At 45.0% G+C, this 27,627-nt stretch overlaps 1 protein-coding gene across 1 annotated transcript; it reads right to left on the reverse strand.

The window, feature by feature from the left end:
• Positions 1-2,029: 2,029 nt before the first annotated feature.
• LOC311112015 (A disintegrin and metalloproteinase with thrombospondin motifs 5-like) lies at positions 2,030-26,913 on the reverse strand (the record flags this gene model as incomplete). Its single annotated transcript, XM_084154973.1, has 8 exons — positions 2,030-3,421; positions 5,023-5,198; positions 7,584-7,759; positions 8,023-8,206; positions 15,195-15,478; positions 16,146-16,313; positions 16,955-17,087; positions 25,840-26,913. 8 exons carry the CDS (start codon positions 26,911-26,913, stop codon positions 2,758-2,760), a joined length of 2,859 nt encoding a protein of 952 aa, XP_084011099.1. The 3' UTR covers positions 2,030-2,757.
• Between the last annotated feature and the right edge of the window lie 714 nt (positions 26,914-27,627).

Genomic DNA, 27,627 nt, shown 5'->3' on the forward strand with positions numbered 1-27,627 from the left:
GCGTTTTCTCGATTTTGTTGTTGTTATTCTGTCTCTCACTGTTCAAATAAACCTACCATTAAAATTATAGACTGATCATGTCTTTGTCAGTGGGCAAACGTACAAAATCAGCAGGGGATCAAATACTTTTTTCCCTCACTGTACAGTATATTTGTGTGTGTTTGTGTGCGTGTGTTTGCATGGGTGTGGTTTAATTTTCTTTACATACTTATGTGTGTGTGCAAAATATATTCTGTACATATGTGATATTGGTGTTTCTATCTAAATGTGTATTGTAGTGTGTGAGTTAAAATGTGTGTATACATATTTGTGTATTATGTGTTAATTGAGCCTAATACTCTTAATTAAGTAATTTGGGGGTGTTGTGTATTCTTTATGTGAATGTGTGTCTGTGCCTGTGTATGAGAAATAGTGAGTTTTGCCTATGTGGCAAGATCCCATATGTATCCAGTATATTGCATGTCTATCATCACCCTTGAAAAGGTGTGTGGCTTAGCATTACAAGCTCATGAGGGATAGAGGGATGATGGAGAATGGATGGTGGTGGATGTGAGAGTGAGTGAAAGACAGTGTGAGAAATGGATAGCTTAAACAAGAATGTGCCAATATGTTGAATGAGAGACGGAGAGGGAGGGAGAGGGTGAGAGAGATATAGAGAAAGAGAGAAAGAGCGAGCTGTAGAAGTGTATTTGGTCAGGTATGACTGGGTTAGTTTCCCTCTTGCTGTATTTGCGAGTATCCAGGGCACACATTGTCATACTAGCAAGAATTGCTTTTTTTCCTAATCAGACAAACAGACAGAAAGACAGACAGACACAGACATGGAGAGCCAAAGAAACACAGTGACAAAATGGTAGCGACCCCCTAGCTCCCGCATAGTGATACAAATGGAACTGAGGGTTAAAGTCCATTAAAAGAGTTTAGGACATTGAGTATGACAAAAACACTATATGTTCACAACACACACACACACACACACACACACACACACACACACACACACACACACACACACACACACACACACACACAAAGATAAACACACACACACACACACACACACACAAATGTTAAGCTTAGCCCCACACGTTATGTAATCCCATATAATTACAACCTTTAACCTCCACAATGGTCAGAGGTGAAGGGTCACCATGGTCTCTTGGCCCAGTGTCACTATATAGGGGTCACTGGGCATGGGCAGTTGGTAGTGCTGAGCGATTAGTGCTTTTTGAGGTCGGTTTGGTTTCGGTTCGATTATAAAAAAAGAATCATGGTTTTCGATTTCAATAATTTTTTCAAACATTAAATGCACCATGCATTATGTGGGTTGAATGCTGTAACACAGAAAAAACAATTAATAATGGTAGTGACTGCCCATTACTGCTTATCACTTATTAACCATAATTTATTCACATTACTTTACTTTAATAAAATATTTCAGTTGTGTATATTACATTTGTTTTATTTGATGATTTTATTATTTAATTCCAAGTCATTTCTATAGAGCTGCTGCCTATGCTGTCTGACAAAATCAGTATTTGAGTAGTTCTTCAAAGTAAATAAGGCATCCTTTTATTACAGCTGAATACCAACTATCAACCACTTAGATAATGTATTTTCAGGTAGAGATACTTCGCAAAGCAACTGCTCTCTATCCCTCTCGATCACACATTCTTCCGTACTAACCTAAGTAGCAGGCATAAAAGACCGGACAAGTACGCACGCAAAAGACCGGACAAGCAATTGATTATGGTCATTGTGGTTCATTAGCATGTTTTCTGCGCTAAACTATTTAGAATATTGGCCTGTTGGAAACTACAACTCCCTACTACATCGCACAGTTTGGGATTGATCTGATTTATTTCTAGAGAAACTGCCCAATGTGTGCATTGAGTTCACAGAAAAAAACGGAACTAAATGGAATTGAACCGAAGTCTGTCAATTAGTTGTTTAAAAACCAAAATAATAAACAAAATGTAGGTTAATCGCTCAGCACTAGCAATTGGGCACAATTCTGCCCCAACTCACTCACTTTATGTCAATTTTCTGACCTGGGATGTTTGCAGTGCGGTTCAACCCCATTTCTGGACTGGTTACAGTACGGATCAGTTGCTCTTGGTTGTGCCCCCAGCCTACTTCCTGGTCCCCAATCCAAACAGGAAGTTGGATAGACCTCATTCCATCACTTTATGTCCATTTTTTGACCTGGGATGTTTGCAGTGCGGTTCAACCCCATTTCTGGACTGGTTACAGTACGGATCGGTTGCTCTTGGTTGTGGCCCCAGCCTACTTCCTGGTCCGCAATCCAAACAGGAAGTTGGATAGACCAATCGTATGTGGAGACTCGGCCGTGGGAGGAGCAAGAAGAGAAAGGGGACCCCAAAAGGAAGTGGAGAAAAAGTGCCACGCAACAGACTAGTCCTGAGGCCCATTGTCCGGAGGTGTGCAGTCACACAACACAAAGAGACAAAGCGGACAATCACGAAAAACCCACAGTAGCAACAACATACAGAAAAGCAAACAAAACGTGTAATTAACAGAGGAATACAAACGAAACCTTCAGATAGAGGAGGGATTTGACAAGTGGGTGGTTGGTGATTGGGCGACTGCACTATTCGGAAGTGTCCACATGTGCCCGTCGTTTGTCTGTAGCTGTGCCAAGCAGTGCCTGGCATAGTAGGGTTGGGTGTGAGGAAGAGGAGGGGTTGACTGTCAATAGCCAGTGTCTCTGTCTATGTATACCCGTTTCTGGTCCTTTCAACACTTTTTCACTAGGCATTGTTTGAAGGCGGAGGGGCGGTCGGCCAGAGGGCACCCCTTGGCCAGCTTGGCCTGCGGGTCCTTGCACTGCACCGTGCGGCTCTGCCAGCCCGTGTCACAAGTCCTGGAGCAGATCATCCAGGGGCCCATCACCCACTGGGGCCCAGGGGCCACCGTCGACACCCCCGGGGCTGTGGAGCGAGCCAGGGCCGGGGCCAATGTGGTTCTACTGCTGGATCTAGTAGAGGTGGTTGTTGTAGTAGTAGTAGTGGTAGATGTGGTTGTGGAGGTGTGCGGGGGAGGTGGGGGTGGTGGTGCCAAAACCCGACGGGGCATGAAGAAGCTGTAGCGGATATCCAGGGGCCTCTTGGCATCCGTGGCCAGAATCTGAACCGTAAGGGCCTCTCTGAGGGCCCCTGGGCCCATGCTGTGTAGCCACTCGTCCTGCTGGCTCCAGCCACTGTAGTTGAGCACCGAGCCGTTGAGGGGGATGACTGTCTCTGAGGTAGAGATCATGAACTTGCCATTGAGGAGGTAGTCGCCACCAGGACGACGCAGGGCCAGGTAGGCTGTGTACCTGGGCTGGTCCTTGGGCTTGTGCTGGCGGACCTTGATGTGGGTGGAGCCCTCTGGGATCTTCACGACGTCTGTGTAGCCCTTACTGCATGGGGGAGGGAGAGAGGGTTACAGGAGAGTGAGGAGTGTGTGTGTGGCAAGATCCCATATGTGCCCAGTATGTTGTACACTACATGACCAAAAGTATGTGGACACCTGCTCATCGAACATCTCATTCCAAAATCATGGGCATTAATATGGAGTTGGTCCCCCCTTTGCTGCTATAACAGCCTCCAATCTTTTATGAGGGCTTTCCACTAGATGTTGGAACATTGCTGCGGGGACTTGCTTCCATTAAGCCACAAGAGCATTAGTGAGGTCGGCCACTGATGTTGGGCGATTAGGCCTGGCTCGCAGTCAGTGTTCCAATTCATCCAAAAAGTGTTAGATAGGGTTGAGGTCAGGGCTCTGTGCAGGCCAGTCAATTCCTCCACCAAACTTTACAGTTGGCACTATGCATTGGGGCAGGTAGCGTTCTCCTGGTATCCGCCCAACCCAGATTTGTCTGTCGGACTGCCAGATGGTGAAGCGTGATCGCTCCAGAGAACGCGTTTCCACTGCTCCAGAGTCCAATGACGGCGAGCTTTACACCACTCCAGCCAACGCTTGGCATTGCACATGGTGATCTTAGGCTTGTGTGGGGCTGCTCGGCAATGGAAACCCATTTCATGAAGCTCCAGACGAACAGTTATTGTGCTGACGATGCTTCCAGAGACAGTTTGGAACTCGGTAGTGAGTGTTGCAACCGAGGACAGACAATTTTTGCGCACTACGTGCTTCAGCACTCGGCGGTCCCGTTCTAGGAGCTTGTGTGGCCTACCACTTCGCGGCTGAGCCGTTGTTGCTCCTAGACGTTTCCACTTCACAATAACAGCACTTACAGTTGACCGGGGAACTGACTTGTTGGAACGGTGCCACGTTGAAAGTCACTGAGCTCTTCAGTAAGGCCATTCTACTGTCAATGTTTGTCTATGGAGATTGCATGGATGTGTGCTCGATTTTATACACCTGTCAACAACAGGTGTGGCTGAAATAGCCGATTCCACTAATTTGAAGGGGTGTCCACATATTTTTGTATATATAATGTACGTCAATCTTCACCAATGGAAGGTGTGATTTAGCATTACAAGCTCATGACGTATAGAGAGATGAGGGAAAAGGGAGGATGTGACAGAGTGAGTGTGAGAAATGGATAGCTTAAACAAGAATTTGCCAATGTATAGAATGAGAGATGGTGAGGGAGCGGAAGACAATCTATAGACCATTCCTACAAATGTACTCAAGATGTAGATGTGTTAAAATACAGTATACTCGTACCCTTTCACTTTACAATGGAGTGCAACGGAGCAGAATGTTTAGTTTTTTCTTTTCAAAATTTGTTGAATGGCTATTTTTACCTATATGCACCTGCAACTTACTACAGGTGAGATAAATTACACAATAAACAAGAATCATTGCCTCCAACCAAATATTTAGATTTTTTTATAATGAAGTCAAGGCCATTTGTTTTTTTACTTTGAAGTGGAAAATATAAATCTCAGTTTAGATTTTTATTTTCTTGGTGCTGTGTATCAGACAAATAAACGTGTAAACCCCAAATGTTTTTTTTCAATTTCAGTGTGTGTGTGTGTTTGTGTGTTCCCTTACCTCTTCTTGGTGAAGTTGCCTATCACCCTGATGCAGCCAGTGCTGTCCCCTCCACAGATGCCACACTTGTCAAACTGCAGCTTGGAGCCAATGATGCCGTCACAGCCGGTACGCACACACTTGCCCTTCACACACACTGAGCTGCTGTACGGCCGACATTCTGTCCCATCCACCACCTGGAGAAGGAGACATAAGGAGATATTATCATCATTGCTGTTATTGTACTCTTCATCATCATCATCATCATCATCATAGAGGCTCGCCTCGTAGGAGACTGTAGCTGATTACTGCCGAGGTGTTGTGGTCTCTCAGGAGCTTACAGCTGCTGAATCATCACCCAGGTGAGTGCTACTCATTCGGTGGTAGATGTTCCAGCCTACCTACAAAGGAGGAGTAGCTGTGAACTTCAAAGACAGAGGTGCCTGATGAAGAGCTGACTGTCTGACTGTTGTTTTTCCCTCCCTGGCTGTATTATGAACCATCGACGCGACCTGCACTCAACTCCACTTTACTGAGCTGCATCATCATCTATCTGTGGAAGACCATCTCCCATTAACTGCCAGCCCCCTGAAATATATATTTTAAAGCGACTTTGAGATTCTGTATGAACAGTGGTATATAAAATAAATCCATCATCATCATCATCACCATCAGTATTCTCACAGTCATCATGGGTATATTATCATGTACAGCGCCTTCAGAAAGTATTCACACCCCTTGACTTTTTCAATTTTTTGTTGTGTTACAGCCTGATCACACACAATACCCCATAATGTCAAAGTGGAATTTTATTTGTAGAAAACTTTAGAAATTTATAAAAATGTAAAGCTGAAATGTCTTGAGTCAATAAGTATTCAACCCCTTTGTTATGTCAAGACTAAATAAGTTCAGGAGTAAAAATGTGCTTAAATCACATAATAAGTTGCATTCTGTGTTCAATAATAGTGGTGAACATGATTTTTGAATGACTACCCCATCTCTGTACCCCCCACACACAATTATCTGTTAAGGTCCCTCAATCGAGTAATGAATTTCAAGCACAGATTCAACCACAAAGACCAGCCTCGCAAAGAAGGGCACCGATTGGTAGATGTGTAAAAATAAAAATAAAGTAGATGCTGAATAGCCTTTTGAGCATGGTGAAGTTATTAATTACACTTTGGACGGTGTATCAATACACCCAGTCACTACAAAGATACAGGTGCCCTTCCCAACTCAGTTGCCGGAGAGGAAGGATTTCACCATGCCTGTACTGAATTAAAAAGATTCCAAAACATGCATCCTGTTTGCAACAAGGCACTTAAGTAATACAGCAAAAAATGTGGCTAAGAAATACACTTTTTGTCCTGAATACAAAGCGTTATGTATGGGGCAAATCCAACACAACACATCACTTAGTACCACTCTTCATATCTTCAAGCATGGAGGTGGCTGCATCATGTTATGGGTATGCTTGTCATCGGCAAGGACTAGGGAGATTTTAGGATAAAAAGAAACGGAATACAGCTAAGCACAGGCAAAATCCTAGAGGGAAACCTGGTTCAGTCTTCTTTCCAACAGACACTGGGAGACGAATTCACTATTCAGCAGGACAATAACCTAAAACACAAGGCCAAATCTACACTGGAGTTGCTTACCAAGACGACATTGAATGTTCCTGTGTGGCCTAGTTACAGTTTTGACAGAGCTTGAAGAATAAGAAAAATTGGCAAATATTGTACAATTCAGGTGTGCAAAGCTCTTAGAGCTAAGGATCCTGGGACTAAACACCTCCCTCTGCAACTGGATCCTGGACTTCCTGACGGGCCGCCCCCAGGTGGTAAGGGTAGGTAACAACACATCTGCCACACTGATCCTCAACACAGGGGCCCCTCAGGGGACTGAGCACGCCCCCATTCTCATTGACGGGGCTGTAGTGGAACAGGTTGAGAGCTTCAAGTTCCTTGGTGTCCACATCACCAACGAACTATCATGGTCCAAACACACCAAGACAGTCGTGAAGAGGGCACGAAAAAGCCTATTCCCCCTCAGGAGTCTGAAAATATTTGGCATGGGTCCTCAGATCCTCAAAAAATTCTACAGCTGCACCATCGAGAGCATTCTGACTGGTTGCATCACCGCCTGGTATGGCAACTGCTCGGCCTCCGACCGCAAGGCACTACAGAGGGTAGTGCGTACGGCCCAGTACATCACTGGGGCCAAGCTTCCTAAAATAAGGTTTTTCTGTTTTAAATATTTTATAAATTTACAAACATTTCTAAAAACCTGTTATCCCTTTGTCATTATGGGGTATTGTGTGTAGATTGCTGAGGATTGTTTTTCATTTAATCCATTTTAGAATAAGGCTATAACGTAACAAAATGTGGAAAAAGTCAATGGGTCTGAATACTTTTCGAAGGCACTGTATCATCACCATCATCTTTATCATCATCATACTAGCAGAACGGACACTACAAGTCTTGATAACAAAGGTAGTGGACTAATGGTAGTGGAAGACAGCACTCCAAAGTACCCTCACTCACACTCTTTTACTCCCCAGTGCCCTTCTCTTATTCACTCACCCTCTGCGAGAACACTACATAGTAGCCTGTGCCCTTGGCCCGGCAGGTCAGCTTGCACACATCTTTGGGTAGCACTCCTGCGAACTTGGGTACCCACTCCACAAAGGTCTTCACCCCCTTAGGGTCTGTCTGGGGGCCATTCCGCACCTCACACTGCTCCTGGCGGAAACTCTTACCTAGAGGAGGACAGTTCCACCACAGGTTAGAGTGGGAACATTAGCATTTCAGACTGTGTGTGTGTGTGTGTGTGTTTGAGAGAGCGAGCGAGAGAGAGACAGAGAGAGAGACAGGGAGAGAGAGTCTAAATATTTACCATTCATTGATCTATTGTAAGCCTGTGTATTTGCCTGAGCAAATGTATACTTGTGTGTGCTTATGCGTGTCTATCTCACTATGTGATCACACACGTCAGCCAGTCAATCTGCAGTACTACACTCACTGTGCGAGGGGCATGGGGTGACACTGCAGGACCTGTAGATGGCTCTCTTGCCGGTGCAGTACCGCCCATTGTTTCGGGGCGGCGGGTTGTTACACAGACGCTGGGCGAACTGCACCCCTCCACCGCACGTCCTCGAACATGCCCCCCACGGACCCCACGAACTCCAACTTCCGTGGTTAGATGCCTTGGAGAGAAGGATGAAGAGAGGAGAGCGGGAAGATGAAAGAGAAAGATGAGATAGGAGAGAGGGAGGCAATAGGAAAGAGATTGAGAGAGAGAGCGATAGAGCGAGAGAGAGAGAGCGAGAGAGAGAGAGAGAGAGAGAGGAGAGTGAGAAGAGATAGGAGAGTGAGATCAGAGGAGGAGAGGGAGGAGAGAGATAAGAGAGTACTCTTAAAGTTGCACAGTGAGCATGTTAAAAGTTGGATTGGCCGGCAGCCAAGCCATGTGTAAAATGTGTGTATGTGTCTGTGTGTGTGTGATTCATTTGTGTGTCTGCATGCACGTGATTGTCTGTGCAAGTGGAATACATTGAGAAGGGTGTGGGGCGGCATGATGATAGAAATTAAAGTAATGTTCAAAGGCGACCCAGTACATCAAGGCAAAGTCAGAGTCTGTAGCAATGTGCTATATTAGCTCACATGCTAGCCTACAACATCTTAAGGGTATAGGGTGAAGTTGCCCCTAGACGCTGATCTTGGGTCAGTTTAGCATTTTCCCAACTAATGGTTAAGGTTAAGATTGGGGAAGGGAAAGTTGATCTGAACTATCTTGATTCTTTACGTATTGTCTCTATTCGTCTTTGTTTTGTCTTTGAAAGGCTGGTCTTTGAAAGGCTGGCTCATATCAACACCATTATCCCAGAAACTCTACACCCACTCCAATTTGCATACCGCCCCAACAGATCCACAGATGATGCAATCTCTACTGCACTCCACACTGCCATTTCCCACCCGGACAAGAGGAACACCTACGTGAGAATGCTATTCATTCACTACAGCTCAGCGTTCCAACACCATAGTGCCCTCAAAGCTCATCACTAAGCTAAGGACCCTGGGACTAAACACCTCCCTCTGCAACTGGATCCTGGACTTCCTGACGGGCCACCCCCAGGTGGTAAGGGTAGGTAACAACACATCTGCCACGCTGATCCTCAACACAGGGGATCCTCAGGGGTGCGTGCTCAGTCCCCTCCTGTACTCCCTGTTCACCCATGACTGCATGGCCAGGCACAACTCCAACACCATCATTAAGTCCAACCATCCAACACTATCTGCTACTAGCTGCGAACACCTGCGAAATATTCAACCTACTATTTAGCCTACTCTATTTCTATTTGACTGTACTCCATTTTTTGTACATTATATATTCCTTCATCTTATTTGTTTTATTTGTTACTTTGACTTTTCTTGCTTTTTTGTATATATATTGTTTGTATAGTATTTTGTATTGTTTTTGGTCTTGATGATGAAGGGGAGGTCACGGAGGCCGACAGTCTCTAAAGTGAGTGTCAAGTTTCTGTATTTTACTTTCTGTATTTTATGTACTTTGTTTATTTTACTGTTTATAAACTGTTAGTAAAAACTAATCCATGATATTATTAGACTAATGGTAACAAGTTCCCCATCATGGAAAGGTATAATGTTGTTAGTAGACCTGGGTTAAAAAATTATAATAATTATAATACTTTGAGCATTTGCTTAAGCCTGTCTGATGTGCCGGATGGGCAGGGTTCACACTTTTGGGAGTATTCCATTGTTTCCAATGCACCAGGCAAGCTCAATCAAGCACAGATTCAATTAAACTCAGGTCTAGTTGTTACATAGAATAAGAATTATTCATTCTACGGGTTCTATTCATTATCATTCTGAATTCTATCCTACTACAACTATCAACCCATAGAATTAGAATGTTCATTCTATGGGTTATTTTCATTCAAATTCTATCCCACTACAACTAACGACCTATATAATTACAATAATTCATTCAAATTCTATATTCTATCACACTACACCTGATGATTCATTCTTTTTTATTCTATGGGTTCTATTTATTCCTATTCTATGGGTTGTTAGTTGAAGTGGGTTCAGACCTGGGTTCAAATACTTTATCTGTGCTCGATTGGCACTCCAAGCAGTATAGAGCAACGCTCAAAGTATTTGAAAGATGTCAAATAGTCTTTGAACCCAGGTCTGAGTAGGTCATCACGACCAGCGACTGACTGTTGGGCTGAAATAGGCTGTAAAATGAACATGTACTCTCTTACTGACTTACGGAGTATCATTCTTACCGACTGTCCTTCAGATCAAAGCCATGGAGGAGGATAATCAAAAGGGCTGAGTCTAACCAGAAGAAGGAGGATGAGTTGATGAGGATGGAGGTGGAGTTTAACAGGAGGGAGGAGGTGCTGGAAAGAGGGAGGTGCATGTGGGGAGGAGTAGGTAATGGTGGAAAGGAGGGAGGTGGAAGAGGAGAGGAAGGAGGTGACCGAGGAAAGGAAGGAGGTGACTGAGGAAAGGAAGGAGGTGGCAGTCGAGAGAAAGAAGGTGGAGGTGGCAAGGAGGGAGGTGGAGAAGAGGGAGAAGACTGCGGGTAGAGAAGAGAAGATTCTGAGAAGAGAGAGGGGGCAGATCGTTCTGATAAGCGAGTGGCTGATGGAAGAGAGGATAGCTGTCAGGGGGGAGAAGGAAAATGTTCAGACCTGGGCAGAGGAGGTGAAGGTGAAGGCGGAGGAGGTGGTGGTGAAGGGAGAGGAGGTGGAGAGGGTGAGAGCGCAGCTGGCGAAAGAGAAAGTGTTGACAGAGGGAAAGATAAGGAAGTTGGAGAAGGAGAGGCTGAGGAAGGAGACAGAGGAGGTGGAAAGAAACGGAGTGTGGATGGAGAGAGAGGATGCTTTGGCAAATCAAGCCAAACTCCTGGACATAAAGAATGGAGCGATAGAGAAGAGAGAGAAGGACATCGCAGACAAGGAGTGGATGAGGGAGGAGTTGGAGAAGAGGAAGGAGGAGAAAGAGGCGTTGATGAAGGAGACAGAGGCTGGTGAGTAGAATGGTCGAGAATGAAAGAGAGATTAAATCATACAGGGACAGTTGCTACGTAGCAATAAGGTCAGGAGTAGAACATTTTATAGCCCTAACCCAACACATAATCACCTTTGACCCTAGAATTAACCTCCCTTTGTCCTGTTTTCATTTTGTTGCAGCTCTCAATGGGTCGTTGTACCCCCTTCTCTTCACCCTTAGGCCCCCTAGGGGGATCGCCCTGCAGCAGGTGTGAAACCTCCTGTCTTCTCCTAAACTCTCCTCAGCTATCCTCCCATCCCCTCACCTCTCCCCCCTCTTCCCATCCAAAATAAACATGTATATTTTCATTGAACATTTTGTTTGTGATTACTTTGAAATAGATTGTTGGTCTAGATAGATCTACTGCATATTCTAGTTAGATGTCTAGTAAGTTGGTCTGGATCTACAATATAGACAGTGTTGGGGAAGCTACTCTGAAGATATACAGTACCAGTCAAAAGTTTGGACACACCTACTCATTCAAGGGTTTTTCTTTATTTTTTACTATTTTCTACATTGCAGAATAATAATAATAATAGTGAAGACACTAATGCCAAGAGTGTGCAAAGCTGTCATCAAGGCAAAGGGTGGATATTTGAAGAATCTCAAATATAAAATATATTTTGATTTGTTTAACACTTTTTTGGTTACTACATGATTCCATATGTGTTATTTCATAGTTTTGATGTCTTCACTATTATTCTACAATGTAAAAAAAAAATTAAATAAAGAAAAACCCTTGAATGAGTAGGTGTGTCCAAACGTTTGACTGGCAGTGTAGTTTACCAAGCTACCAATTACTGCACACTGGAAGAAGTTAAGCTACACTAAATCTACCCTTAAGAAAAATATAGTTTACTTAACTAAAGTTACTAAATCTGAAATGTCATAGACTACAAATTGCAAGAACAGATCACTCTGGAGTCAGAAGTTAACAGAATGTGTAATTTAGCCTATTAAACACAAAAACAATGTTTCAAGTGAGAATTAGACAGGTCTGCTGTTGAAAAAGAAAGGAAAGTCTTGCCAACAACAAATGTTTTATAATATTTTTGCTAAAAAAGTAGTCTGTAGTTCCAGTAGTTAGCTACACCACTACATGGCAAAATAAAGTCATTAACTACTCAAAACACTACCAAGATTTTTAATTTAGTTCAACTACCACCAAGCTACTGGAAAATGTAGTTACATTACTAGTTCCACTACATGTAGTTCACTACTACCCAACACTGAATATAGACGTCTAGTTGGTCTAGAACTATATTCTAGGTAGGTGACTATAGCCTGATATCATTAGTGTCAATAGCCACAAGTCAAAATATGAACGAACAAAGCATATACAGTAGGCCTATGTATATTCTGTTGACAGTGATTCTGGTCGGATGTCCCTTTTAACAATTTATAATTAAGCGATACTCTTACAATGTAACTCTAATAGAACACATTTTTTTGGAACGTAATGTTTCAACAAAAAGACAACCAAAATGGTGGTGACCATTAAAGTAGAGTGAGTTTTGTGCTGCTTGTCATAAGAGTGACTGAAAACTCAGGGACTCAGAAGTTGAAAAGACTCAACAGAAACAGCCTGCTCTGAGAGGAGGGAGACACAGTAATCCCACCTACAAAAGCAACATTCTTTCCCCCTTCTCCGACCTGCCAAAAATACACCCAGTCACTCCTCTAGTAATCTTGTTCCAAATCAAATTCAACTGAATTAGATTAATTGAGAGTCTGTGACAGTAAAGCCCAAATGAATCACAATGTGCAGTAAAAGTTACGGAAACGTTCTAATTCTTTCCAACTCTCTCCTACCCTCCCTCTACCGCTACACTGAGTGTACAAAACATTAAGAACACCTTTCTAATATTGAGTTGCACCTAGGGCTGTTGCGGTGACAATATTACCGCCACACTGGTGGTCACGAGTCATGACGGCAGTCAAGTTCTACGTGACCGTTTAGTCACAGTAATTAGGCTTCTCCAAGCTCTGATGCTGCTGATGGTCATTAGTAGCCTACCAAACTTGCTAACTGCCTGGTACTCAGCACTCTATTGTCTCTCTAATCATTCTGACATCAATGCAAATGTATTCGAAAATCGAATCAAACACTTAATGAGAGGCTATGAGCTCATGCTGCGCAACATTTCTATAGGCATCACAGAGTGATGGCCTCTATTAAAAAGAGGAGGATCCCATCAGCTTTCTATAGGCTGGGCCTACTATATTAATTTCTCAACTTTCCTAATATCAAGCACATTGCTTCTCTTTACAACAGGAGTATAGCCTACCTGGCTGGCATGAAAATGAACCACGGGAAAAGCGTCCTCCATTTTATTTAGGGGATATTATGGCCACACAAAGGGAAATTCGGGGCACTATCAAGTGCTTGTCAAATTGTGAATGATGAAGTGTGTACAGCCTGCCCAAAAACAAAGCAGAGCTCATGCCTTTCATGCAACTTTTTTCAAATCATCATTAGAGTCACATCATGAAGCCTTAGAATGTATTAAAAATCTAAACATATAGCCCAACATTTGTATCACAACTAAAGTTACATAAATAACTCTAAATGAAGCATTTAGGAGTACCTGTTTCTTTGTTAGCCTCTCAATTCGGAATAGCTGCATGTGCGTACTCCCTCAAATCGTTTGGAGAAAATATCCTTTCTATTTTATTCAGTTATGTTCAATAGTATTCTTCATACTATAAAATAATATAAAATAATGCCACAAGCAAATCTTGTCTGCTAAATGAACTAGTGTAGGCCACAGCCATATGGCATAGCCAGATCAGGGCCTAACATAAGGACAACTCAGAGTATGCTATTCTGTTCTTCTGAAGTAGACTACCTTTTCTTCATATCATGTTTCTTTAGACCTGTCTAAAATAAATAACAGATTTATTAGACTTTTTTAAATGTAGATATATCAGTGGCTTGTAGGCTATGCTTGGAAGCCACTGATTCAGACCTTTGGAACATCTACATTTTAAAAAGTCTAATACATCCATGTAATATAGGCGACACCATCACAATAAATCCGTTATTTATTTTAGACAGGTCTAAAGAAACATGATATGTTTATGGTAATTAACGGTCAATTACGTGAGACCGGCAGTTATTTGCTTGACATTCATCGGCTGACAAAATGTCACGACTGCCACAGCCCTAAGCCTGGCCCCTACGACCATACCCCGTTCAAAGGCACTTAAATATTTTGTCTTGCCCATTCACCCTCTGAATGACACATGTACACAATCCATGTCTCAATTGACTCAAGGCTTAAAATATCCTTCTTTAACATGTCTCCTCCCCTTCATCTACAATGATTGAAGTGGATTTAACAAGTGACATCAATAAGGGATCATAGCTTTCACCTGGATTCACCTGGTCAGTCTACGTCATTGAAAGAGCAGGTGTCCTTAATGTTTTGTACGCTCAGTGTATATCTCCTGTGGCTCTTATTCACACTTTCACCTAACTCCATCCCTGCCTCCCATTCTCTCTCTCCCTCTCTCTATACTCCCTCCCTCATTCCTTCTCTCCTTGTGTTATAGTGTCTCTCATTGCTGTTGTTGGCACTCTCACCGTACTCCACCATACACCCAACCCCCTTTACCTCCACTCTCCCTACACACCTCCCTCTCTCACACCTTCATTCCTCTCACGAAGTAGTATAATTTGAGGGACTTGTCTATGTTGTCACCCTATTGGTCAGCAGGTAGCCTAGCCGTTAGAGTGTTGGGTGAGTAACCTAAATGTCGCTGGTTTGAATACCCGAACCGACAAGGTGAACATCTGTCGATGTGCCCTTGAGCAAGGCACTTAACCCTAATTTGCTCTAAGGGCGCCGTACTACTATGGCTGATCCTGTAAAACAACACATTTCACTGCACCTATCCGGTGTTTGCCTCCCATTCCCTCTCTCAACACTCTCCCTCTCCTTCCCATCCCCTCCTTTCCTCCTTCCCTCCTTCCCTCTCTAGAGAATAATAAATAATAATAAAGTAGTACTCTGCTCTTCCACTCTGTCTATGCTGTCAGCCTATTGCGTTGTTGCCTCCCATTCCCTCCCTCCCCTCCCTTCCTCTCACCCTCCGCCCTGTCCTTACCGAGTAGTGTCTCTTCCGGGTCTTGTCCACGCACTTGCCCTGGAGGCAGATGCGGCCCTTGCCACACGGCGTGCCCTCCACGGCGGGCAGCTTCTTGGTCAGGCACACCATCTGGCCCTGGCGTATCACTGCGCACCACAGGCGGGCGCACACGTCCATGCCCGGGCAGACTGTGTACTCAGGCCCAAACGCCAGGCGGCACTGGCGCACAGCGTCATAGCTCTGGCCGGGCAGCTCCTCTGAGCCGAGCATGGGCTGGCGAGGAGTGTCCAGGAGACACTCGGCTGTAGAGGGGGAGAGGGGAGGAGGAAAAAGGAGGAGGGGAGAAGGAAGGTTAGAAGGATGGAATGAGGGGAGAAGGAAGGTTAGAAGAAGAGAAGGGGAGGGAGAAAGAGGTTACAAAGGAGGGGAAAGGAGAAAGGGGAAGGAGAAAGAAGGAGGCAGGGAGAGGTGTTGTGGGTGGCAGAGAAGAGGGGGAGAGGATGGAATGAGGAGAAAGGGGTAAGTGGAAAGTGGAAAGGATAGAACAATTAGAGGATGGACAGATCAGTGCATTGCTTTTTTGTATACATGGTGTCCAATGCCAAAGGCTGTTTGTCTGTCTGGTTTATCAAACCTCCGATCATTCTAATCCGCCACTCGATAGGTGTGATGGGACATTGGATTCAATTTGGCAAAGACAACAGCACATGAACTCTGTACAGTAGGTGAGCCCAACCCTCAATGTTTAACCAAGTAAGTCATTGAGGTATTCTCCTCACTTTTACAATTAAGACTTGGTTACCTCCCTAACCATTAGTTCAGGGCTAGTCAACTCTAGGCCTGGAGTGCCAAAATACTTCTTGATTTAATTCTCTCCTCTCCTCCCCGCTCTCCTCTTCTCATCCCCCTCTATCCTATCCTCCCATTCTTCCCCGCTCTCCTCCTCTCATCCCCCTCTCCATGTCTTACCGTTGCCATCGTCAAAGAAGTCAGTGATGGTAGCTGAGGTGCAGCGGCTCCAGGGTTTGGAGGCGTCGATGGAGGTCAGGATGGACGACATGAGACGCTTGTCCGCGCTGGCGCCGAAACGCTCTTCGCAGAACTTGGAGTCGTCGTGGGACAGGCCCAGCAAGTGACCTTTGGTTCACAGACAGAGAGATGGACAGGCAGGCAGACAGAAAGACAAATCATTTTGGGGGGGTGTTTGTTTACACAATGAGCATTGTATTCGTGAGAGTGTGTATCTGTATTTGTATTTATTAAGGATCCCCATTAGCTGCTGCCAAGGCAACAGCTACTCTTCCTGGAGTCCAAACAAGATTAAGGCAACTACATCACAAAAAAATTATAAAACCGTACAACATACAACACTTTATTACACCACTACTCTATCATTACAAATCTACAATACAAAATGTATAATACCACAATACAACAATATTACAACATTACAATGTACGTGTGTTAGCGTGTGTGCGTGTGTGCCTGTGTTTGTGTCTCTTCACAGTCCGCTTCGTTCCATAAACTGTAGTTGTATCTGTTTTCTTAAATCAGATTTTACTGCTCGCTTGAGTTACTTGATGTGGAATAGAGTTCCATGTAGTCATGGCTCTATGTAGTACTGTGCGTTTTCCAGAGTCTGCTCTGGACTTGGGGACTATGAAGAGACCCCTGGTGACAGTGATAGCAATAAAGTTTGGATGTGTTTGCATGTGCTTGCGTACACTAAAAAATGGCAGGTGTGTATGTGTGTATGCAGGTGTGTGAACGGTGCCCACCTATCTCGTGTGCCACTGTGAAGGCGGCATGGAGTCCGTCGTCCTCTATGACGGCACAGCTCCTCTCTGGTGAGCAGATGGTGCCAACGTCGGCCATGCCCAGTGTGTCACACGAGTGGTGCCCACACAGGTCCTATACAGGGGGCACAAGCAAATGGGTTGGTGGAAAGGGTGAAATGAGTTAGTGAAATGAGTTAGTGTAAAGGGTGAAATAAGTTAGTGTATAGGTAGAACACACACATATACTGTAGGACTCACACACACCAAAACACAGACAATGCAAGGACAAGCCGGATAGCTTACAGATGACAAATGAGAGAAGATCAGATGTCAATAGACCTTATTTGACCCAAAATTGTTGATGCTTTGAGTTCACTCTATTTCTTCACCCTCTCTCTCTCTCTCTCTCTCTCTCTCTCTCTCTCTCTCTCTCTCTCTCTCTCTCTCTCTCTCTCTCTCTCTCTCATATAAGGTACTGTGTATTGACCAGTGTTCCAGCTCCCACACAGATCTATACAGATGATGCCCAGAGGGATTGAAGCTACTCTGCCGTGTGGAGGAATCAATCAGTCACTCAAACACTGTGTCCCTATGCCATCGACTCTCTCGTTCTCAGAAACACACACACACATGCACGCACGTGGACACACACATGCAGACACACAAGTATGCATGCACACACAGACACACACAGGCATGCAAGCGTGCGCACACACAAACGCACACACTCTCACAGTGTACATACAGTGTGTACATTGTTTAATGTAAAAGGGCACGTGTCATGTATGAATGAGATAAGGGCGTGCGCGAGGGCAAACACACACACACTCCTCTCCACCCCACCCACCACCCCAGGCCCCCCTCCCACACACACCCTGGGGACAGGATGAATCCCTTGTTAAGTGATGTTGACAGGTCCGCTGTGCCGTGTGTGAGAGACTCTCTGGGGTGTGTATTTACTCGTTTCGGATGGAACACTTTAGGAACAAACCCGTCTGTGTTCTGTTCTGGGCTCTCCAACACATGACCAACAGGGGGGAACGCCTCATACACTTACTCTAGACACAAACTCTGACCGCGTCCGAAATGGCACCCTATTCCCTACATAGTGCACTACGTTTGACCAGGGTCCATAGGGCCATTAGTGCCTATTCCCTATATGGTGAACTACTTAGGGCTCTGGTCAAAAGTAATGCACTATGTAGGGAATAGGGTGCCATTTCGGACACAGATGCTTTAGACAGAAACTCTTAAAAGAGAAAGTCCCCTACTTACTGAAGGAGACATAAAAACAAAGTCAAATACAGTCCAGTCCGATTGCATTCCACTAAATGCATTGTGTTAGTTATCGTTAAGATTTTGCCCCCTGATGTGTGTGTAGATGGAGAGTTGTGTTTTGAACTCCTCGTTGTCACTATCAGATGAAATAGCCAATCGAGAGGGACATTGTAGAAAGAGTTCATCTCACTAGCCAATCGTGAGGGACATTGTAGAAAGAGTTAATCTCCCTAGCCAATTGGGAGGGATTTTGTAGAACAGGGTTTCCCAAACTCGGTCCTCGGGACCCCAAAGGGTGCACGTTTTGGGTTTTGACCTCCACTACACAGCTGATTCAAATAATCAACTAAGCATCAAGCTTTGATAATTTTTATCAGCTGTGTAGTGTTAGGGCAAAAACCAAAATGTGCACCCCTTGGGGTCCCGAGGACGCTGTTGTAGAAAGAGTTAATCTCACTAGCCATTCGGGAGGGACATTGTAGAAAGAGTTAATTTCAATAGCCAATCAGGAGGGACATTGTCTCTCTTTCTCTCTCACTTTCACTCTCTTTTGTTCACTTTAACTTGTTGTCCCAAACTCTCTCTGCCTCCCACTCCCCCTTTCACTCTGTCCCTGTCTCTCTCATGTTCCCTCTGTCTCTCTCACTTTCACTCTGTCCCTCTCTCTCATGTTCCCTATGTCTCTCTCACTTTCACTCTGTCCCTGTCTCTCTCATGTTCCCTCTGTCTCTCTTTTTTCTCCTCTCCCTCCCGTTCTCCAGTGTGTTCTCAGCTTGGTATTTTCCCTTTTCTCCTAAGGGGCTTTCAGAGACATATGAGAGCGTGAGCGAGAGAAAGAAAGAGGGAGGGCGAGAAAGAGAGAGCAAGATAAATAAAGTTATGGAATCAGACACCTGGGGAAAGGGATGGGAGGATGGAGGAAATGAAAAGAGAGGAGGAAAGAATGGAGGGATTGGGCAGTTCTGGAAATAATGAGCAAAATAACCTCAGCACTGGTGGTAAGGTATTTAGGTCAGTAGATGATCATATAAGAAGACTGCGTGTGTCTGTGTGAGAAAGAGAGTAAGGGTGTGTTTGTGTGTGTGTGACATGCACCTGCGCGCATGTGTGTGTGTGAGTCTCGGGTCAACCAGGGGAACACACCCTAGCTGCGTTCGAAAAACACACTGCCACTCTGAGTAAAGGAGAGTGTCAATCACACACACACACTGTCAGTTTGTAGCGTTAGCGCGCATGCACGCACGCACAAACACCGCTAATACTGTATCATGGAGAGAGTCCAGAGAGACTAACCACAACAACTTGTCACTCAGAAATCAGGGTCAACAATGTAAGAGTCAATTATCCGTGAAATGAATGGCCTGCCAATCATCGGTGAGAGTGACATTAGCCTATTAAATGGCAATGGTACTAGGCTAGTCAGGCCCCGATGGTCCCGACAAAACTCCTGGCCCAGTGACCTATGACACACATTTAAGCGGTTACCTTTACAGTAACATGATAGTATCCTTCATATACAACCATATCAGCCTATCAGAGAGACTGTGATTGTCATTCCAGTTCTTCTCTGAGATGCTTTGTGAATACCGTCCCAGACCTTAACTGCTAGCTGGTCATTTAAGTTCATGGCATTGTTTTGTCTACTGAACAAATCAGATAGCAACAGACAGACCCCCTTCAAAAACATCCGTATATCCATACTCTATCATTCCAACTCCAGTGCACATGCACACACTCATATCATATTTGCTGTGGAGAATTGAGTATGTACGCATGTGTATTATTCGATTTGAACAGAGCATGCCCTATGTGCTCTCCTGTCTCTTCTCCTCTTCGCTCATGTTTGTTGTGAGTGTGTAGGTGTGAGAGGGTGTGTTTACAGTATGTGTGTGTGCGTGTCTGCTACAGTGTTTCTGCATTCAGTGTGTGTGTGTGTGTGCTTTTACATTGTGTGTGTGTACTGTGTGTACATTGTGTGTCTGCTTAAAGTGTGTGTGTGTGTATGCATGTGTGCGAACATGCGCGCATGTGTTTAAGGTGTCTGAGTTTCCCGATCCTCTCCTCCCATAGGTAGGCCTATAGCTCCTCTGTTTGTTATAACAGACTGGGGTATTTCACAGGTCCTATATTTCATGCTTATATAAACTCTGCCATTCAACTTTCGACCCATCGCTCGGTCCACGTGATTGGTCAGGAACATCTTGTTACGTGCCATTGCCACCTAGTAACAGCGTGAGATAGGCTACTCTGCATCACAGATCATGAATGAACTTTTCAGACCCGGCACCTGCATAAGGTGATTGTCATGTGTGTTTTGTGTATAAAGTGACAATGACCTAGGTGTTATTGGTTTGAGCAAGCCACTGGGCTGCGCACCACTGGGGTGACATGTCTGTCTGTTTAAACTATCAAGGACATCTGCAGGGTACTGTGCTTTAACATAGAGACAACAATAATTGAACTTCTCATTATTCACATAAAGAATAAGAGGGCGGATCTGATCCTAGATCAGTAGTGCTACTTTGGGACGTTTCGCGAATATGTGCCCTTAATCTTCAACAAATACGTAACCTTCAACAAAAAGGAGATGTAGCCTAGCATTTCTATGCTTTCTTGGCTCTCTGCATACACACTCTCTCGTTCTCAGAGTTCTCCCTCTGTCCATCTCTCTCTACCTATCTCTTTCTCAGAGTCCACACACACTCTCGCTCCCTCTCTCTTTCTCGGTGTCCTCTCTACCTCTCTCCTCTCTATATCACTCTAGCCCCCTCTATCTTTCTTTCTCTCCCTCTCTCTCTGGCAATAAGGAAACCTTAAACATGTATGTCCTAGTGCCTGAGGGAACAATCAAAGTAAGAGTCTACAATAAACATGATAATCTCTAGGATGTAATATTTATGTTGAATATTTCCATGCTGCATATTCATATAATTAGTTATGTTTTCTTGGCTATTTCAAGTTGATTCTTTCTGGGCTCTTTCTGTCTCTCTCTATGTCAGGGTTCCGTAACTGGCAGCCCGCGGGCCAATTTTATTTGGCCCTGTCACGGACGTTGAAGGACGGGTCAGACCAAGGCGCAGCGTGGAATGAATACATGTTTATTTTATAAAATAAACACACGAACAAAAACAACAAAACAACGTAACGTGAAGTCCTCAGGCTAAACACAATACAAGCCTATACACGGAACAAGATCCCACAAACACAGTAGGCAACTGGGCTACCTAAGTATGATCCCCAATCAGAGACAACGAGCGACAGCTGTCTCTGATTGGGATTCACACCCGGCCAAACATAGAAAACCAATACCTAGATTCTACACATAGAAAACATAACATAGAAACTAAACATGCACACCCTGACCAAACTAACTAGAGTTCTATAGGTCAGGGCGTGACAGGCCCCCCAAGTTTTCTGAATAAAAAACTAACGTTTTTTTTGTATTACTTTTGTTATTGTTGGACATGGACAGTAAAAACACCAGCAAATCAACTCCAAGTGATTTTAATTTAAGAAATATTATTCTCACGCATAATAGAGAGATATACAGTTGAAGTCGGAAGTTTACATACACCTTAGCCAAATACCTTTAAACTCAGTTTTTCACAATTCCTGACATTTAATCCTAGTAAACATTCCCTGTTTTAGGTCAGTTAGGATCACCACTTTATTTTAAGAATGTGAAATGTCAGAATAATAGTAGAGAGAATGATTTATTTCAGCTTTAATTTATTTCATCACATTCCCAGTGGGTCAGAAGTTTACATACACTCAATTAGTATTTGGTAGCATTGCCTTTAAATTGTTTAACTTGGGTCAAACGTTTTGGGTAGCCTTCCACAAGCTTCCCACAATAAGTTGGGTGAATTTTGGCCCATTCCTCCTGACAGAGCTGGTGTAACTGAGTCAGGTTTGTAGGCCTCCTTGCTCGCACACACTTTTTCAGTTCTGCACACAAACTTTCTATAGGATTGAAGTCAGGGCTTTGTGATGGCCACTCCAATACCTTGCCTTTGCTGTCCTTAAGCCATTTTGCCACAACTTTGAAAGTATGCTTGGGGTCATTGTCCATTTGGAAGACCCATTTGCGACCAAGCTTTAACTTCCTGACTGATGTCTTGACATGTTGCTTCAATATATCCACATAATTTTCCTTCCTCATGATGCCATCTATTTTGTGAAGTTCACCAGTCCCTCCTGCAGCAAAGCACCTCCACAGCATGATGCTGCCACCCCCGTGCTTCACGGTTTTGATGGTATTCATCGGCTTGCAAGCAACCCCCTTTTTCCTCCAAACATAACGATGGTCATTATGGCACAACGGTTCTATTTTTGTTTCATCAGACCAGAGGACATTTCTCCAAAAAGTATGATCTTTGTCCCCATGTGCAGTTGCAAAACGTACTCTGACTTTTTTATGGCGGTTTTGGAACAGTGGCTTCTTTCTTGCTGAGCGGCCTTTCAGGTTATGTCGATATGGGCCTCGTTTTACTGTGGATGTAGATACTTTGTACCTGTTTCCTCCAGCATCTTCACAAGGTCCTTTGCTGTTGTTCTGGGATTGATTTGCACTTTTCGCACCAAAGTACGTTCATCTCTAGGAGACAGAACGCGTCTCCTTCCTGAGCAGTATGACGGCTGCGTGGTCCCATGGTGTTTATACTTGGATACTATTGTTTGTACAGATGAAGATGGTACCTTCAGGCGTTTGGAAATTGCTCCCAAGGATGAACCAGACTTGTGGAGGTCTTAGCTGATTTCTTTTGATTTTCCCATGATGTCAAGCAAAGAGGCACTGAGTTTGAAGGTAGGCCTTGAAATACATCCACAGGTACACCTCCAGTTGACTCAAATTATGTCAATTAGCCTATCAGAAGCTTCTAAAGCCATGACATCATTTTCTTCAGTTTTCCAAGCTGTTTAAAGGCACAGTCAATTTAGTGTATGTGAACTTCTGACCCACTGGAATTGTGATACAGTGAATTATAAGTGAAATAATCTGTCTGTAAACAATTGTTGGAATAATTTCTTGTGTCATGCACAAAGTAGATGTCCTAACCGACTTGCCAAAACTATACTTTGTTAACAAGAAATTTGTGGAGTGGTTGAAAAACAAGTTTTAATGACTCCAACCTAAGTGTATGTAAACTTCCGACTTCAACTGTATGTGATCGTATACAAATGCAAGCAAGGTTTGAAATGATTATGTTTAAGTCAAATGTTGTATCTGTTTGGGCTTCTTGCGGTCAATTTGCAGTTTACAAATTATTGACAATTATGTCCCAGCCCCCTGACGATCCGCTCAATAAAAAAATTGGCCTGCTGCTAAATCTAGTCGATGATCCCTGCTCTATGTTCTGTCAGTAGAGAGCTCTTCCCCTCACAGTGAGGCTTTGTCTACTGTCCTGGACCCTGGCAAGAGCAGTCATGCGTCCGGTCACACTGTGACGTAACACCTAATAATCACCCACAGGCACGCACATACACACACACGCGCATGCACGCACCCACGCACACACAAACATATAAATGCATACACACACAGAGTCCCCTCAATGTGTCTCTTGTTCTGTCCTGGTGCGGCATGCAAAGAGCTCGGTGACAATGGCACACGGGTCAGCTCACTCAGGACACGGGGGGTGTTGGGACTGGAGTAATTGGACCCATGCATGAATAACCCCCATGTTCCAATAAACTCCCCCCCTCTACATCGCTAAAGAATGGATGGGTCTCGTCTCTGACTGTGAGAATGCAGTCTGATGATGGATTTGACTTCCATTGAATGAGCGTGACTCACCCAAACTACGACACTGACTTCTTTGATAACAAGCTACAGCAATGAAAGACAACTGAATGGAAGGGTTGTGTTTTAAAGATACAGTGATCTAACACTACAGCCAATCATGGAATCAGAGTTCAAATCCTATTGGCTGAGGGGGTTCACTGACCTTTGACCTTTTGATAAGTCATGACCCACTCCAAACACCTTGCAGGTGTTATTATGTTGTTATGCTATGGAGTTGTTACTGTTGTTATGACCTGACACTTGCCCCTGGGTAGTGCCAGCGCCAGGTATCTCCGTGCCCGTTGTGCCAACCACTGTGCCAACCATGCCACCCTAACCCCCGCAGGTGACACAGAGGGGATGCACTGCCAAGTGGGTGGGAGGTCCATGACCATGCAGGTGGTGGTGGTAATAGTTGGCACACCGTGCTCTGCCAACCTGCCAAGCCCAGGTATGCTCACGTGGCGCTGGCAACAGGATCCACCCGGGCACCGGTGCCAACATAAGTTACCTCGGTATTCCCTGGTTTTGGCACCCGTCTCTAGCACAAGACCTTGCATTATTTCATTACACGCACCACAATCCTGAGGCAAGAAAGACACCTGACACCTCAACCACAGCCGACGGACCAAGAAACCACACCAGAGGGGTGAAAAATGTTTTGAGATATATGTGTGTGTGTGCTCAAGATTGACTTCGAAATTGGAGGTATGTCCATGTCCTGAGGACTTCCGAAATGCCTTCACAACTGACCACTAGGGGCAACAGTGAGCGCTATTACCATCATAATCCCATGATTTGGATCCATAGGTCATATGTTCAATCTCTGTGGTAGACACTAATTTTAACCCTTAACTTAACCATTTGGAATGAAGGCCTAATGTTTTAACCCTATCCAAAACCTTAACCCTTAACTTCGAAATTTAATGTTTCCAGAAATGGAAAGATGCTGAGCAGGAGGAGTCAACCCAGGGTGCCAAAAACAATTTGAAATTTGACATTTGGAGCAACTTCGAAATGTGATGTTTGGAGAAACTTGGATATAGGTCAGAATCTGAAGTTAAATTGGTAAAACCATGAGATCTTGTATAAACGAGTGTGGTCTTGGTCAATGTAGGCCATTGGTTTTCAGAGGGGTAGATGTGGTTGCTTTTTTGACAGCCCCAGCTCCGCTCAGAGAAAAAATGTAGGGGGGAAAAAAATGGAAGGAAAAAATGAAGGAAGAAATACATAGGGCTGAAGTCTGGCTGCGGTTTCTGGTTGAGAGAAACATTCTGAACTCTAACCAGCAGCTGATTTAAACTACATCCCTTCAACCCTGGAAGAATGTGCGTGCGCAGCTGGTGCGAGAGATCACAAGGGCTCGAGACATTGGTTGTCAGGGGACTGGGAGAGTCTGAGACAGAGGAGGCTGCCCAGAAAAACACAAGCGGAGGAAACGCTCTTTTATAAGACACGCGCGAGAGCCCACAGAGAGGAGGGAGGGTGTGCAAGACAGAGGGAGAGAAATAGAGAGAGAGAGGCACACGCCCTCAATTTGGTAACACTAAACCGAAGCAGATTTCTGCTTGATAACAACAATGTAATAAACATATTTTGGTTCCAAATGACTCTCCTGAATAACAGGTACGAGTACAGAAACGCATGCAGTACCATAATAACAACAAACACTGCGTCATGCTTGGCGTAACACCTGAGTGTAAAATGCGCTCTAGTCCGGTGAGTGGAAAGGGATGGACCTGGCGCGCAGTGGTTTGTGTGTGTTGGCCAGGTGATGGGTGGGAGTGCGAGTCGGACTCTATGGGTTTCTTTATTTATTTACCTGCCTGGTGAAGAGGATGGCGGCGTCGTGGTGGTGCTGGTTGTCGTCGTCCAGTGGGTTCTGCTGGTTCTGCCACTTGCAGAAGCTCTTGAGTGTGGCGGCTGCGTTCTTGGACACCTCCAGCCCCTTCTCCTTCTCCGTGACGATGGCCACTTTCACAACGGACAGACGGATGGGGTTCTCGATGCTGGCATGGCTGTACAACTTGGAAGCGATGGAGGCCAGCGTGAGCAGGTAGTGGTGCAGGTCCTTGCCATACTTCTTGGACATGGACTCGTCTGCAACCAGCAGGAGCTCCACGTGCCTGGCGCGCGAAACCGACCTCTTGCGCCGACTTCCCAGTGAGGGTGGAGAGGCACGTTTGGAGAACTGCGTCCACCATCTTCTGCGCTCCTTGCCCCCGTCCAGGGTGACATCGTGCCGGTCGAGTTTCCCTTTCCCTCGGCCCTTACGCTGGTGTTTCCTCGATGCATCCATGCGCCCGCGCCCTCCCTTGGTCCCACAGCTCTCGCTCACAGGCATGGCTTCGAAGCTGAAGCTCTCCCGCGTGAAGTAGTGGAGGGCGCTCTCCGCAGCCGTGTCCTGCAGCGAACGCTCGTCGTTATCGTGTCCCTTGGTTCGGATGAGGGGTGTGATTGTGTAGCGCGCGTGTTTCAACGCGAAAAAGCCCTCTAGACCCCCACCACAGAGGCTAAAAACCGCCAGGGACTCGGGGTTGGAGTCCACGGTTCCCCGGTAAACACACTCCCGGTTCAAAGGCGCGGCGCCTTCTCCCGCCCCCATCAGGTTCATCACATATTTCGGACTGAAGTGATGTGACAAAATGGACTCATCCCTCTCCATATCTAACTGAAACCTTCTCCCATCCATGTAAAGCAGGTAACCAACCTTCCCACCCCCATGGTAAATCCGATCGACGTTCTGCACAACACCCTCTTTTGCAGGTGGAGCGAAAGCCCTGAAAGTGGTGAGTCCCGCGGCGAGCACGGCATCGCAGCCCGTATGCAACTCCACGATGCACAGCAAAAGAAACACCAACATGCCTCCAGCAAAAGCACAAAAGACACCGGTCATCTTTACCCCAAAACAAGCAGTGCACGGTGAAACATTTATATTCCAACTAAAACAGTCATGGAAACGAAGAACAAACAATTTTCAGAACAGGTCCCGTTTGAATGCGCATGGTCTCGATATCCAGCATTTCCATGAAAAGTGTAAAAACGCAGAAAAATTAAGGCATCGGAGGGAATGGAAGAAAAGACACAGCGGAGATGGAAGAAAGGAGCAGCGGAGAAACCGGCTTGAGGACTGAGCTGAACTTGGAGAACAAAACACAAAGTTTCCTCTTAATAGAGGAGAGAAAAAAAGTCCTGCCCCTTTGCACTCACTCGCCACACCACCCCCCTCGCCTCTCTCTCTGCTGCGTTCTCGTGTCTGCCGAAATCAAAGCAAAGTCAAGTGCAGGAGGTTTCGGAGTCTGCCGCCCCACTCAACTCCACTTTTTGGTCCTGTCTCCGGCGCCGAGACGCAAACAGGAGAGTAAAGGAGTACTAGAACAAAGCATTTTTCTGTAATGTCACCCATATCTTCAGCCTTCCCACTAGTTGGGACAGCAAGAGCGTAGCAGTGTATGTCGTGTGCCTTTTTAAACGCGCGAGCATGTGTGTAGTCTAAATATGATCGCGCGCAAGGGTTCAATTCGAAAGGGTCATCCCTCAAAATCTTCTTCCTTTGTGAGATTGAAAAAAAGACACTCGTGTTTTGGAAGGAGATATATTAAAAAAACGT

The sequence above is a fragment of the Coregonus lavaretus genome (genome assembly GCF_964263955.1).
Source record: "Coregonus lavaretus genome assembly, chromosome: 38".
NCBI classification, from domain to species: Eukaryota; Metazoa; Chordata; class Actinopteri; order Salmoniformes; family Salmonidae; genus Coregonus; species Coregonus lavaretus.